Source organism: Medicago sativa, chromosome 4, assembly GCF_051527215.1.
Source record: "Medicago sativa cultivar Bolivia chromosome 4, Bolivia_mono, whole genome shotgun sequence".
NCBI lineage: Eukaryota > Viridiplantae > Streptophyta > Magnoliopsida > Fabales > Fabaceae > Medicago > Medicago sativa.
In genome coordinates, this window is record NC_140752.1 from 77,436,047 (window position 1) to 77,451,374 (window position 15,328).

A 15,328-nucleotide genomic window follows, 5' to 3' on the forward strand; every position below is an offset into this window, starting at 1 on the left:
ACCAACATAGATTGATATTTTGCAACTTTGTCACTCCACACAGTACATTGAATCTTGCTCCTGAAATATTAGAAAGAACAAAAGTCAACAAAAATTGTGAATAATAAAACAATAATAAAACAAAACAAATAAAACCGGTAAAGATTAATGTTAATATAAAAAATAACTTTAAATAATGTAAAATCATGTTAGTTTGTAAAAGTTAATAAGGAAAAAGAACCGATGCATACTTTTTCATCCATGAAAACCATATCGATTAAATCAACCTGGTCTCTATCTTTAAAGTTTGGCATTCTCCACATTCTAATGATCCTAATCTTGAATCTCCATAATCTGTACTTATTATTGATTGTTATGCTATCAATGAGGTCAAATTTTGCAGCCATAATTTCTGAAAAAAAAGATAATTAGAAACCAAACTGATGAAATTTATTGGTTAAATAGGAATCAAATTTGAATGAAGGTATTGCAAGTGTGTGTAAACATGATTAGAAATTTTTAAAATGCTATTTAAAAATTCGTCTACAAAAATCAAAAAATAAAAATAACAAAAAGATGAAAACATGTTATATTAAAAAGCAGGATTAAAAAGTGGTTGATATATGTATATAATAATTATTTAGAAATAAGGACCTGAAATAATAGTATAGGTGTTATCATAAAATGATAGTATAGGTGATTAATAATATTAAAACGCTACTGGTGAAATAATAATATTTTAGGACCTGAAATATTATTAATAAAATCTAAACGCTACTTATTAATAATATTGAAACGAAAAGGACCTGAAAAAATAGTATATGTGATAATAGTATAGGTGATTAATAATATTAAAACGCTATGGTTGAATCGAAAAGAGAAAAAAAATAGCATAGGTGTTAGTTCAAGGACGCAAAACAGAAACAATAGTACAGGTGTTAGTTCAAGCACCTGAAACTCGTAGGTGTTTGTAATGGATGCCAACAACAATAGTTCTAGGACCTGGAAAAAAAAAACAATCAGTAAACTCAATCGTAGGTGTTAGTTCCCTCTTATATTGTATATAAAAATAAAAATTTAAGCATAAGTAAAAGTAAAAGAAACAATAGTATTGGTGTTTGACAAACCTGAAGAAAGAAAAAGCTTAGATCAAAAGAAGTTTCAGTTTCAGTTTCTGCTCAAAATATGTGATTACGTGATTAAAAAATTCTCCTTTATTTATAGTTAAAAAAAACAAACCGAAGCCTTTTTTTCCTCAATGAAAAAAACTAATTGAATAATATGGTGCTAAAAGAGATAGTAACTAATTGAAACTTCTTTTCCTAAAAAAAAGAAATATTTAATGGATAGTATTGAAAGTATTGTATATAGTTTGTTGAGACATTTTGGCTACATAAAATATTAGGAATTAAATATAAAATTAAATAAAAATATTTCAGGTCCTAAAATATTATTATTAAAATCAAAACTCTACTGATTAATAATATTAAAACGAAAAGGACCTGAAAAAATAGTATAGGTGATAATAGTATAGGTGATTAATAATATTAAAACGCTACTGTTGAAATGAAAAGGAAAAAAAATAGTATAGGTGTTAGTTCAAGGACCTGAAACTGAAACAATAGTATAGGTGTTAGTTCAAGGACCTGAAACTCGTAGGTGTTTGTAATGGATGCCAGCAACAATAGTTCAAGGACCTGAAAAAAAGAAAAAAAACAATCGGTAAACTCACTCGTAGGTGTTAGTTCCCTCTCATATTATATATAAAAAAAAATATAAGCATAAGTAAAAGAAACAATAGTATAGGTGTTTGTCAAACCTGAAGAAAGTAAAAGAAACAATAGCATATGTGTTTGTCAAACCTGAAGAAAGAAAAAGCTTAGATCAAAAGAAGTTTGAGTTTCAGTTTCTGCTCAAAATATGTGTTTACGTGATTAAAAAATTCTCCTTTATTTATAGTTAAAAAAAAAAACAAATCGAAGCCTTTTTTTCCTCAATGAAAAAAACTAATTGAAACTTCTTTTCCTAAAAAAAAAGAAAGAAAAAAATAAAGGAAGATTTAATGGATAGTATTGAAAGTATTATATACTGTTTGTTGAGATATTTTGGCTACACAAAATATTAGGAATTAAATATAAAACTAAATAAAATATTTAGTGGATAAGATCAAAAGTTTGCTGAGATTTTTGTCAAATAAGATGTCAAATAAAATATAAAAAATATAAAAATATTGAGAATAAACGTGGAAGCGACACGTGGCATAAAAAACCTTACTTTATATATATACTATTGATTCTATCTATTATCTAAACTCTAGAAATTCGGTTTAGTTGTAAATCGATATTATTATTTATGTCTTTGTAAATCGATATTATTATGTCTTAATGTTAGAGTTTTTTTTTAGTAAATGTCTTAATGTTATAGTTGAGAGTTTGTAAAAAAATAAAAAAATTAAGAGTTCGAGTTCCGTTAGTATATTTGAAAAGAGTGTATTAAAAGATATTCATTCATTCAAATTGAAAGAGTACATCGATATAATGTAGATTCGCTAAAAACAAAAAGGATGAATCTGTGAACAGACTCACAGCATCCATGTTGATAGCATAAAACGGCAAAGTACAAATGTCTACACATATGACTATATTTAAATCTCCGAAATAACAATGATTCCGGATCTACAACGTGGATGACGCCAAATTCATTGATTGGATTTGCACTAGATCGAAGTTGATCTGACAATCTGAAGCGGTCAAATACCTGAGAGAAACAAGAAAAACAAACAACGTCGCACAAAGACGACGAACAACCAATGTCGCACGAAGACGACGAAATCACAAAATAAAACGAAATAGATGTGAAAATCACTTATTTGAAAAGAGTGTATATAATTTGATTTTGAAAGATTTTTTTTGTCCTAGATTGACATACATAATAAACTCACGTCAACATACACATTTTCGATTTACGTTTTCATCCAATTAGATGTTCTGACTATGTTGGTTTAACTAACTAGAAATAAATAGGAACCAAAAAACTAACTACAAATAAATATGATTATATATTTAAATAAACTTAAGATGTTTTATTAAAAAAAATTAAGAATTATACTTTTTTTTGTGTGAATTGAGTACTTTTGTGCAAAATTACAAATATTAATCCCTCAAATTAGACAGGGTTGCAATTGATAGTCAAACTCTCCTTTAAAAGATTAAGTAGTGTTGCATTCTCAAGGTTGATATATATTCTTTACAATAATAATTGTTTTATTATATTTGATGAAAAGGAGAATAATAATATTTTTTACAAAATTTTCAAAATATATAAGGGTTAATAGTGTTTTAGCCCTTGTAATATTAGATCATTTTTCATTGTCCACCCTGTAATTTTTTTCCTTGGTTTTCGTCCTTGTAATTTTTTGTTTTTATTTTTTTGTTTTGGATCTTCATGGCAAATTCCGCCCCCTGTAATTTGAGAAAATTTTGGGTTACCATTTGGTAATTTGAGCAAATTTCAGTTTACCCCCTACCAAATCATTGATTTTGTACAGTCAGATATGACATAGGGGGGTATTTAAAAACAAAAAAAAATTACAAGGACCGAATCTAAAAAAAAATACAAGGGGAAAACTTGAAAATGACCTATATTCTAGGGGTAAAACACTATTAACCCAATATTTAATATACATCTATTTCAATTAAGTTAAAAACTTATTTATCTATAATTATAAAGATTTAGTCTAGTGGTTAAAAGACAAATTTTGGACTAAGATGTCATATGTCAGAGCCTCGTTGGTGCATTTAGAGGGAGGTAAAATGTTCAGTGGTAAAAAGACAGATTTTGGACTCGGATGTCATATGTTAGAGCCACGCTAGTGCACTTAGAACGAAGCATGTTTGACGTTTTTGGATTATAGAATTTAAAATGTATTTACTTAGACTTTTCATTAAACTAACATAATTTAAAGTGAGATTAAAGAAATTGTCAATGAGGTTTAATAATTAATAACATTCTATTATTTGATAAAAAAAATATTCTTAATCCATTTACATCAGCATAACGCTAATTATAACAAAATATTAAACACTTAATGTCAAACTTGTTATACGCGAAGAAGGAGGAAAATGTTTGTCATCCTCTCGTGCATCATTTAGAGAAGATGGGAATACAATGTGACGTTGTGGGAGAAGGTGGTTGTGATTAGCGATCCCAAATCCAGACAAATTCTGGGTGCAAATATGAGAAGGTAGGACAGAATGAAAAGATTGTGAAGAATGAGGGGCTATATTACAAGCAAAATGCAAACATCGACCGGAACGATCGTTAGATGGAAACAGAAGCATGTGGTCAAATGAACAAAGTTGGTCAAAAAATGCATACAACGTGCGTGTAAACCGACCAACCTTCCAGACCAAGCAATCGTCCACATTCTGACATATTTCAAACTATATACTCTGAAATCATCCCCAAATGGTTTAAATTATATAATCCAAAATATCTCCCGGACTATGTAAAAATGTGTACTTTGAAGGGTTTGGTACTTTTAGATTATATATTCTGAACCCATCAAATACTAAGATTTTTTTGTGGTCCACATTAAATGGATGGAGGCATTCTTGCATAGGCACAAACATAAATGAATAGTGTTTGATCACACACATAATTAAACATTTTTTTAAAAATACTAAATCATTTTATTAACAATTTTCTTTTTATTATTAGAAAAAACCTTTTGATGTGTGTGTCCAAACACTATTCATTTATGTTTGTGACCATAGTAGACTTTTTCCGAGATGTGACAATGGTACAAGAGAATATCATCTATGAAAAGCAATTCAACTTGTTATTATTGTCCTTAATTATGTCCAAGGTTTTGACCTTTGAGAACAAAGAAACTTTTGGAATTACAGACTGATACTATAAAACAAAAAAATGAGGTAAATTGGAACTCAAGTAGATCTCTATTAACTGATAAAGCTGGAAACATTTTCATTCTTTAATATTTTCAAGCATCAAACAGAATATGTATACAAACCAAGAAGTTGAAACAAGATCAACGGTTTCCGTTGCTAGTGAAAAGAGCTCCTAAAGAGGTTTCATTTTTTATCTTGTCATAGGTGAAATCATCGGTGGTGCAACTGTAACTCCTGGCCTTTGTCTTTCCATGTTGGCTTCCCACCCTAAATTTCAGTTAATTGTCAAAAACAAGTCAAGGGTCAAGCAAAAACAAAACTATATGATATCACACAAATTCACAAAAATGTTAACCTTCAATACCTCAAAATTTTAAATTAGAAACCCAACTTGGAAACTAGACAAAAATTAAGAAAGCATAAATCCTGGTACCTCATTGACTACATCTCTCATCCGGAACACTATTAAATGTAGTCAGAGATTTGTTAAATTTAGTTGAAGTTTGTTAGAGATAGTTAGAAGTTGGTTAAGATTAAATACAAGTTACTTAAGATTTGTTATCTTAGTAAGGATCACCATATATTTAATACAAGTTACTTAAGATTTGTTATCTTAGTAAGGATCACCATATATTTATTGTAATCGATTTTTCTCATCGAGTGAATTCTAAATAATTAGGGCCTGTTTGATTATGTTTTAGTTTTTAGTTTTTAAATATTATTTTGTAAATCAATTTTTAAGAAAAAACGCAAAAAAAAAACTATTTGGTTATCCTATTTTCTAAAGCGTTTTAAAATTCTTCCTATATTTACCAGATTGCCATTAATGAACATTGACCACTTTTCCGTGTTTTTCTGTTTTAAAAAGAAATGAGAATTGGAGAACTGAAAATCAAAACAGTATATACTAGTTTTTGTTTTTCGATTTTAAAAACAACAATTTCTGAAACAGCTTTAAGAAACAATTTTTAAAAAGAAGAAAACCAAACAACTTTTCATGTTTTTGAATTTTAGAAAAGAGAAAACTGTTTTTAAAAAGCGTATACCCCCCTGTCACTAATATAAGCAAAAGTTTGATTTTTAGATTCATTAAATGACGTATGTAGACTACATACGTCATTTAATGAATGAATCTAAAAATCAAATTTTTGCTTATACTAGTGACTGGAGGGTGTAACAAACAAGCCCTTAATCTTTCTCTCAATTTATTTTTCTATTGTTGGATTTTAGACCACGTCAAAGAGACATTACGTCATCACCCAAAACCTAAGGCGTTACATTTTACTAATTTATAGACGATGTAAAACTTAACCGTTCACACTTAAATCCAACAATTTATGTAACACCCATACTAGACGTATCTAGAAAGTCTAGCATGTGTATTAGTTTAGTACTGGATACATTAAAAATTTACAACTACGAATGAATATATATACAACCAAATGCGTTCGTACATAATAATACAACTCAACTTGCTTTCCATAATATTAGTTTCCCTCGTACTTAACATTTTCGTCATACTTGCTTTCCATCAATCTTAGTCCTTTGATACATTTAAACAGGTAAAATTTCCATTAGCTGACGAGCGGGATATTACAATTTCTCCCTCAAGTGCTTTACACGTCCATCAAACTCCTGCTCCCCTATAAAGCAGAATCAGGGATCTGATACCACTTGTTGAAAAATTCGGGGAAGTCAGGAGCAACAATTGCCCAAATGTTTTAGGATCACAAAGGAGGTAGACGCCACATCTTCAACCAAAATCTTAACGTATTAGGCATGTGGATCATTCCTCTTATAAATCCAACATTTTACTCACTACAGACAATGTGAGATTTAACCACTTGCACTTGAACTCAACATAAAATATCTCCTTCCAACCATGTTTTCGCATCTCCAACCTGAGACATTGCTTAATAGATACGAGTCTAATTTCAGCATACGGAAATATTTGAAGAAAGAACAAGGTACCTATGCTCAAGTCATATCCACGGTTTTTGAGCTCTCTATATTCCTAACAAAGAGTACAAGTTTCACAACAAAAATGAACTAAGCAATCCATACAAGGTGCCTCTGGCAAGTCATATTGTGCCCTCAGTTTGGATCGATAACAACATGAATATAAACAAGCAAGTCCTGTCATAGCCAGTAGCTCCCCATAAATTGTTCCATCACATGTGCAAGCTGCATATACCAAAAGATGAGAGAAAAAAAAAGAAGATAAAAGACCAAATCATAAAAAAAGTTTTTCTTAAAATACTAAATCATTTTATTATCAATTTCTTTTTCATTATTAAAAAAATCTTTTGATGTGTATATCCAAACACTATTAATTTATGTTTGTGACTATAAAAAAATTCCTAAAATATTGCAATCACCACACAATTTCTAACGGAATCTGTTCAAGGACCCACTGCATATGGGTTTTATTTATTTATTTTGAGGGAACACTTGCATGTGGGTTGTTTGAGTTTCCAGCCAAAAGGAAAATTTCAGCAAGCAATAGTCAAAGGGTGTGTTTGGTTCAGCTTTAGATAGAATTGATTCTGACAGAATTGATTTTGATAGAATTGACTCTGATAGAATTGATTTTAAGAGGATTGATTTATGTTTGGATACAATAATGTAAAATTGATTAAATAGAATGGATGTTGTTTGGATAGTTTTGATCAAAATCGTTTTTGAATGTATAATTACTGAAATGGACATAGTTAAATACAAATAAATGTATATGTAGATCAATACTAAATATTGATATATTATTTAATTTAAATAAATAAAAAAATTATAGCATAATTTAAAAAATAATAAATATGATCATTTAACCAAATTTTTTTGACAAAATATTTGTTCTATGTATTTTATATTTTTTGATAAAATATATTTAAGTTAAATAATAATAGAGATGGTTGCAAAAAATTTGAACGGAAAATTGTAAAGAAAAATCCAAACCTTGGTAACTCATGACCGTAAATATTTTTTGAGGCTAGTTTAGTTCGTTATTTTTTTCGATTAAATTTGGTTCATTAAATTAAATACAAACCAAAAAGAAGAATTGATGAAGCACAATAAAGGAAAATAATTGGTTGTAATAATTAAAATATAAAATTTAATGGAGAATTGATTTTAGTTAACTCAAAAGCTAGGAATTGTAGCTTCAATCAGAATTGCTTTTGGAGAAGAGAATTGCTTATGTAAAGCTGAACCAAACATGTGACAAATTGCTTTTTTTCAATTCTGAGGCTGTAGAAGTGATTCTGGACTATGGAAAAACTGAAACAAACAAGCACAAAGTCTTGACTCGGCTATTGGCTAGAAGTAGAACACGGTAGTAATATGTTCAATCTAGACAAAAAAAACAATGTTCATACACCTTCCTTGTCATATGAATAGAAAGCAACTCTTACATAGAAAGCAACTCCTTAAAAAAAAAAAAAACTCTTAGATAGACACAATCATAAATAAAATTTATTTGAATAGACGTGATAAAATTTAAAAGTAAAATGATACTAAGTGATGTGATTAAAATATTTTTCTTTTAAATTTTATCATGTTTGTATGTTCAAATATTTTTGATTTGTAGTTGTACTCAACTATAAGTATTTCTCGTTAATAAAAGTTGTAACCCGACAGCTTATAGAGGAACCAAATCACATCGAAATTAGAGGGATCCTGAGGCCGTGTAGTTATGGGACTACATGGTTGAAGGAAGACTTATAAGAATTGTTTGGTACTACCTATATCAACAAGATGCATCTTCTTTTTGGTAGTCCATTCCATAAGAACTCCACAGTTAAGCGTGCTTGACTTGGAGTAGTCTTTGGATGGGTGACCTACCGGGAAGTTTCCCGGTAAGCGTGCGAGTGAGGAAAAAATACGCTGAAAAGACTCGTGTTGGTTTGTAGGGTTAGTCGACAATGCTTAAAGTCGTCTTGGATGTTACAAAAGCATTGACAATTGAGAAAAGTTTAATTGTAGTTTTGGTCCCCCTATTTTCACCATTTTGCAGAAATGGTCCCCCTATTTTAAAATTCGACAGTTTTGGTCCCTCTATCATATTTTTGAACTATAAAAATGTGATGTGATAAATTTTGAATGTTGTGGAATATGATCTGAAGATGGAAAAAGATCAACATCGATAAAATTACAACAAAATTCCCTTGAAAACTTCATTAAAACATATCATATCACAATATTTCAGACAAAAAATTTGATGGAGGAACCAAAGTTGTCCAATTTTAAAATAGGGCGACCAATTTCACAAAACAATGAAAAGGGAGGACTAAAAATGCAATTAAGCAATTGAGAAATGCATTGAAGCACGGGAAAGGAGCAACTTTTAGGTGGTCCTATGATAAGAAATTGCAATTGGTCATAACGAACCAAAACTTGACACTTCATACACATAAATAAATAAATAAACAGAGAGAATTTTTTCCAATAAAAGGGTAAAGACAAAAAAAACTGGAAAATTACTTTCTAACCAAAATTTGAGAAATATGCATCTCCGGCCATTTCACCTTCCATCTTCATTCTTCACTAATGTCGATCATAATCAATTTCTAGGTTATTTTCATGGGTAAGTTCTTATCTTTTTTTATTTATCAAAGTGTAATTCTACAGTGTTGTAAGAAACCTTTTGTAGCTAATTTGTGGGGATTGTGCTATGTAGTTTTCCTTATTTTTGTTGCAATATTTTTATTTCCGGTTTTTATCCCTTGTAACTCCCTGTTTCGGTCTCTAAATTTGAGAGTTTATTGACAATTTGTGCTGGTTTTGTTTATGTTCTAGTATCCCTCCTTTGGTGAGATTTTCGTTTCTTCTTTGTACTAGTGGTGGTGGTTGTATTGGAAGTGTATTTAAAGGGAACTTATTTTGGTTTAGTGCTTCTGACTTCAATTTTAATTTAACAAGTGTATTTAAATTGATTTTTCCAATGTGTATTTTAAGACATAAAATTTTCTCACTAGTATGCTACAAGAAATTGGTTTATGTGGTCCTTTAAGCCAGGTATATAGATCATCAATATATATAAAGTAATGACATGTTTCATTTAGTTAGAGATATGCTATGGGCAAGTTTGTTTCAGATTTTTTTTAAAAAAAAATCTATTTTTTCCTTAAAAAAAATCACTTTTTTCATTTTTAATTGTTTGTTTAGGATTTTTAGAAATATCATTTTATCAAAAAAATCAATTTTGATCCTAAAATGAAAAGCTATTAGTATTAGCTTTTCTCAAAATCTATTTTTTTTTCAAAAACAAGGAGGCAACATATGTACAAGTCAAAACTCATTTTTTTTCAAAAAAAATGGATTTTTATGGGTAGTAGGCAAACAAAAATAACTTCAGGTTTTTTTTTTTTCAAATCTCTAAAAAAAATCTCTAGATTTTTTTAACACAATTTTTTTTTTTTAAAGCTGAAACAAATGCACCTTAAATCACTTTTTATTTATTGTAGGATTTAGCAACTACCATTGGTTACCTCCAAATAGCATTCTTCAAGATAGACAATAAGCCAAACGAAATTAGATTGAAGTTGTCTTGAACATTTTGAGCTCTTTAAAGAATTTGACTGAAAAAACGTTCAATTTGATAAACCAGTTGAATCTCCTATGATTTCCCACGAGCTTCAAGCAGTGAAAGTGAATCAAGACGTCGTGGCCGTCACAGTCACCGTCATCAACAATGAGGTCGCCGCTGTTTTAACCACCACTCTCATCGTCGTTCCGGCATGGCCATTATTCCACCATCTCTGTCAACGTCACTGTCATCAACATTGAAGTTGCGGCTTTTTTCACTGCCACCCTCGTCCTCGTTCCGGCATGGCCATCATTGCACCTTCTCTCTTTACTGGTAGTGTTTTTTTTAACCATTTTTCTGTTTTATGGTAGACCAACGATTGGGTTCCACTTTGGTGCCATAGTTGTGTGCCATTGGTGCCATCTCCACCACACACACACATCACACACACATCCCCACACCCATCAACACACATCAACAGCCAGGATTGCATCAATGACACCAATGGCACCCAAGCAATGTCATGGAAGTATTTCCCCCAACGATTCTGATACACATTTTCTCTCTTTGTTATAACTATTTATTTATTTACTTTATGTATATGAGGTGTCAAGTTTTGGTTGGTTGTGACCAGTTGCAATTTCTTGGTCACTTGGCCATGCAAGAATTGCTGAAGTGAAACTCCTCTTCTCTAACCTATAAAAAAAATGTTTGCATGGACAGTCAAAATAAACTATAATATATATATATATATATATATATATATATATATATATAAAATTATATTTTCTTAAACATTATGCACAATGTTGACCATCAAAAAATTAGATTACATACTTTAAAAATTTAAAATAACCTTCTATGTATTTCAAGTAACTTGAAAATGTGATATTAACGCCTATTGAGACGGAGAATAGTGTGGATCATAATGTAATTTTATTTAAAAGTCAAGAATATTTTACTACTTTGTCCTATAATTTTTTTTTTGGGCGGGTTGGCCGTGGCCCATTTATGTCCTAATGTGGCTCTGCCACTAATAGCTTTCAGTGCATTTATGATGCATTAAGCTCGTCGAACTCAATAAATGGTACTCCCTTTCGGTCACTATTATAAGCAAAACTTCACTTTTTAGATACATTAAATGATTAATGTATCTAGACTTTATTATATACTAGATACATTAATCATTCAATGTATCTAAAAAGTGAAGTTTTGCTTATAATAGTGACCGGAGGGATTATAAAATTTCTATTGAAGCTAGAGATTATAGTGTAAGTTAAAGGGAGAAAAAACACTGATACTAAAATCATTATTACAGTCACACACAGAATATACTAATTAGTTACATAGATACCAAAGAAATATCATCTATGAAAAGCAACTCAACTTATTGGATTATAGGCGTATTTATGACAAAAATATGAGGTAAATTGGAACTGAAGCAGATCTCTAATTAACTGACAAAGCTTGATATACTGGTGATCATATCAGACAAACATTTTCAAGCATCAAACAGAATATATACTAATACAAACCAAGAAGTTGAAACAAGATCAACAAACAGTTCCCGTGGCTAGTGAAAAGAGCTCCTAATTTTTTTATCTTGTCATAGGTGAAATCATTGGTGGTGCCACTGCAACTCCTGGCCTCTGTCTTTCCACGTTGGCATCCCAACCTATATTTCAGACTCAGTTAGTTGTCAAAAACAAGTCAAGGGTCAAGCAAAAACACAAAACTAAATGATATCACACAAATATTCACAAAAACTTTAACCTTCAATACCTCAAAAATGTAAGTTAGAACCCCAACTTGGAAACTGGCAAAAATTAAGAAAGCAGAGATCCTGGGTAACCTCACTGATCACTTTTAGTTGGATCTCTATTAAATGTAGTTAGAGATTTGTTAAATCTAGTTGAAGTTTGTTCAAGGTAGTCACAAGCCGGTTAGTATTAAGTGCAAGTTACTATAAGATTTTTATCTTAGTAAGGATCACCTTATTGTAATAGATTTTTCTAATTGAATCAATTCTAAATATAATTAATCTTTTTCTCATTTTATTTTTCTATTTGTTGGACTCTAGAGCACAAAAGGGGGAGACGTTTCTCGCCAACCCAAAACCTTAAGACGTTACATTTTATTCATTGATAAATGATTTGAGACTTAACCACTCACACTTGAATCCAACAATCTCTCCCTCAAGTGCTTCCCACGCCCTATAATAGGATCCAACACAAGATCCAGCTCCATCTCCCCTTCCAAGCCGAACCAGGGATCTGATACAACTTGTCGGGGAGTTTAGGGAAGTCGGAAGCAACAACGGGCAAAATGCTCCAAGCCCCACAAGAGAGGGAGACGCCACATCTCCTTCCAAAACCTTAAGGTATTAGGTATATGGGCCACCTCTATTATATATCCAACAACATTTTACCCATTGACATGAGATGTGAGACTTAACCACTTACACTTGAACTCAACATAAAATCTCTCATCCAAACCATGTTTTCTCATCTCAAACCCGAGACATTGCTTAAGAGATCCAAGTTTAATTTAGTATATTGAAGTATTTGAAGAAAGAATTAGGTACCTATGCTCATGTCATATCCACGGTTTTTGAGTTCTCTATATTCCTGACAAAGAGCACAAGTTTCACAACAAAAATGAACTAAGCAGTCCATACAAGGTGCCTCTGGCAAGTCATATTGTGCCCTCAGTTTTGAGCGATAATAACATGAATATAAACATGCAAGTCCCGACACAGCCAGTAGCGCCCCATAAATTGTTCCATCACAAGTGCAAGCTGCATATATATATACCAAAACATGATAAATAATAATGATTCTAGATATATAAGTACTATTTTGTTTAAATTTTATGCAAAATTAAACCTGTTGTCCCTTAACTTAATTTCATTTAATGTTTTGGTCTTTTAGTTTTTTCTCATGTAATTTTGGGCCTTTTGGTCCGTTTGCATATGAATTTTCAAGTTTCAAATCTCATGTTCATATGCAAACATGGGTAAAGAACCATAGATTTGAAGACCGACAAGTCACAGGTAAATAAAACCATAGATTTGAAGCTTGAAAATTGATATGCAAATCGACCAAAATGACATGAAAAAAAGATACAAGGCCTAAACGTCACTTGAAATTAAATTAAGAGAGCAGAAGATTAATTTTGCCTATATTTTATGTAAAAGCTTTTACTTACTTGAATTGCCTTTGTCTACTATCTCTGCTATCAATCCAAAAGTAACACATGGGCAGAAGCAAGTGACCAAACCTTATCAATTAGAAAAGAAAAAAAAGTAATTAACCATAATATATGTGTTTTAAAGAAAGGTGAATGAATCATCTATTACACGATCCTTACAGATTCCAGGATCATCAAGACAACGGCAAAGACCAGTTGACCAGTGATGTGTTCTTGGGATGCCCCTTGAACTGGTGCTGATATATGGAGGAGCATAAGGTTGTGACACTGGCATGCCATAACTTGGCATTTGTAGGACATAGCCTTGACCTTGAGGGGGATGACCATGGCCATGACTACTATGATCTGCATATACATGATCTGTTTCACTTACGGGAGGATACATATTGTTGTTGGTGGAATTCATTTAACCAACACAAACTTTTCTTTATTATCTTACTCTGTATACATATATAAATTGGAGGAACTTATATAAGAGTGTTCCACATTAATATAATTTGTAATTACTAGGAAAAACCATTTTCTGTCTCATTAGTTTATATAAATCTTGTTGACCTGATTAGTTTATATAATAATAATAATCAGTAGTTGCAAGGTAAAGTATATATACATATATATCAAAGTGTAGTAATAAGTGTTTGAATATATTAGCATAAATAAATGGTAAATGCATCTTTCATTGTCATGACCACTGATACAAGGAAGTTATATATTTATATAACTAATATCATTAATTACATTTCCATGCTCCTTCTTAAGAGTATATAATCAAGTTACAGGTCATCTTAATCTGACTGCAAAAGATAGGAAGAGAAGACAATATTGCAATCACCACGTAATTTCTAACAGTATCTGTTCAAGACTACAAGTTGAATACAGAATAATTTATTGTTTGCAATGATGTAATGTGAACTCATCAATGATTACTTGGCAACCGTTAAGCTGGGGAGGATTTATAGTCTTCTTGAATAACAAGTCAATGTATACTAGTAAGGTACCATCTTAATTAATTACAAGTTGTCATTAATTTATAACAAACTGAAACACGTTACATATTTTAAATTTAAGAAACTGAAATCTTATACTTAAACTTTGGACAAACATAGGCTGTAATTTATTTACAATAATATTTTATGTTCAACGACAAAAAACTATTATATTTTCAAGACTTCAACATGTGGGAGCATTGAGTAAAGTATAAGCAAATGTGTGTAAAATAAAAAAAGACTCCACTACGCATCAAACCCAGAATCTAAAAACAAAGCAAAAAAACTCATTTTATTCAACAAAAAAAACACAATGCCTGGTTCATGGACCTGCACCCTATCCATTGGACCATGGAGTCTGGCTTAGTCCATGTCTTCGAGGGTTTCTTTTCCCACCCTTCTCACCTGGTTCGAATTATGAAATGTTGTAGGGTGTTTAAGGATGTTTTTCATGTGTTTTTACACTGTTCAGATTCTATAAACCAAATTGTTGTATGTTGTGGGAGAAGTCAGAAGGGTGGAAAAATAAATTCTCCAAATCTTGTATCTTGCTACTTTGATTTCTTAGTGTACCAAGTTTAATCTAGATAGATCGAGATAGTCTCAATGATCACAATCATTTAAGCACACAATTTAAACACACACTTCGGAGGTGGGTAGTTCAACTGGTTTGAGTTAATGTATATGGAATTGGAGGTGGAGTAAATATTAATCTAATAATG

At 30.8% G+C, this 15,328-nt stretch overlaps 1 protein-coding gene and 1 pseudogene across 1 annotated transcript; both read right to left on the reverse strand.

Annotated features, from left to right (window-relative positions):
* Positions 1–5,045: 5,045 nt before the first annotated feature.
* On the reverse strand, positions 5,046–7,854 carry LOC146932136 (cell number regulator 1-like; annotated as a pseudogene).
* A 3,828-nt stretch (positions 7,855–11,682) lies between these two features.
* Positions 11,683–14,062, reverse strand: LOC146932137 (protein PLANT CADMIUM RESISTANCE 7-like). The gene is made up of 4 exons (XM_085703784.1): positions 13,780–14,062; positions 13,618–13,689; positions 12,995–13,207; positions 11,683–12,085 (listed from the first exon to the last, which is right to left on the reverse strand). The coding sequence occupies exons 1-4, from the start codon at positions 14,024–14,026 to the stop codon at positions 12,009–12,011; spliced, it is 609 nt and encodes a 202-aa protein (XP_085559910.1). The 5' UTR covers positions 14,027–14,062; the 3' UTR covers positions 11,683–12,008.
* Positions 14,063–15,328: the final 1,266 nt, after the last annotated feature.

What these genes read in the sequence shown, in the direction of transcription:
- LOC146932137 (XM_085703784.1), bottom strand. Translation starts at nt 14,026, where the DNA reads ATGAATTCCACCAACAACAATATGTATCCTCCCGTAAGTGAAACAGAT. An exon ending in TCTTGATGATCCTGGAATCT is followed by an intron (nt 13,690 to 13,779) that starts GTAAGGATCGTG and finishes CTAATTGATAAG; the next exon opens with GTTTGGTCACTTGCTTCTGC. An exon ending in TGGATATGACATGAGCATAG is followed by an intron (nt 12,086 to 12,994) that starts GTACCTAATTCT and finishes TCTGAAATATAG; the next exon opens with GTTGGGATGCCAACGTGGAA.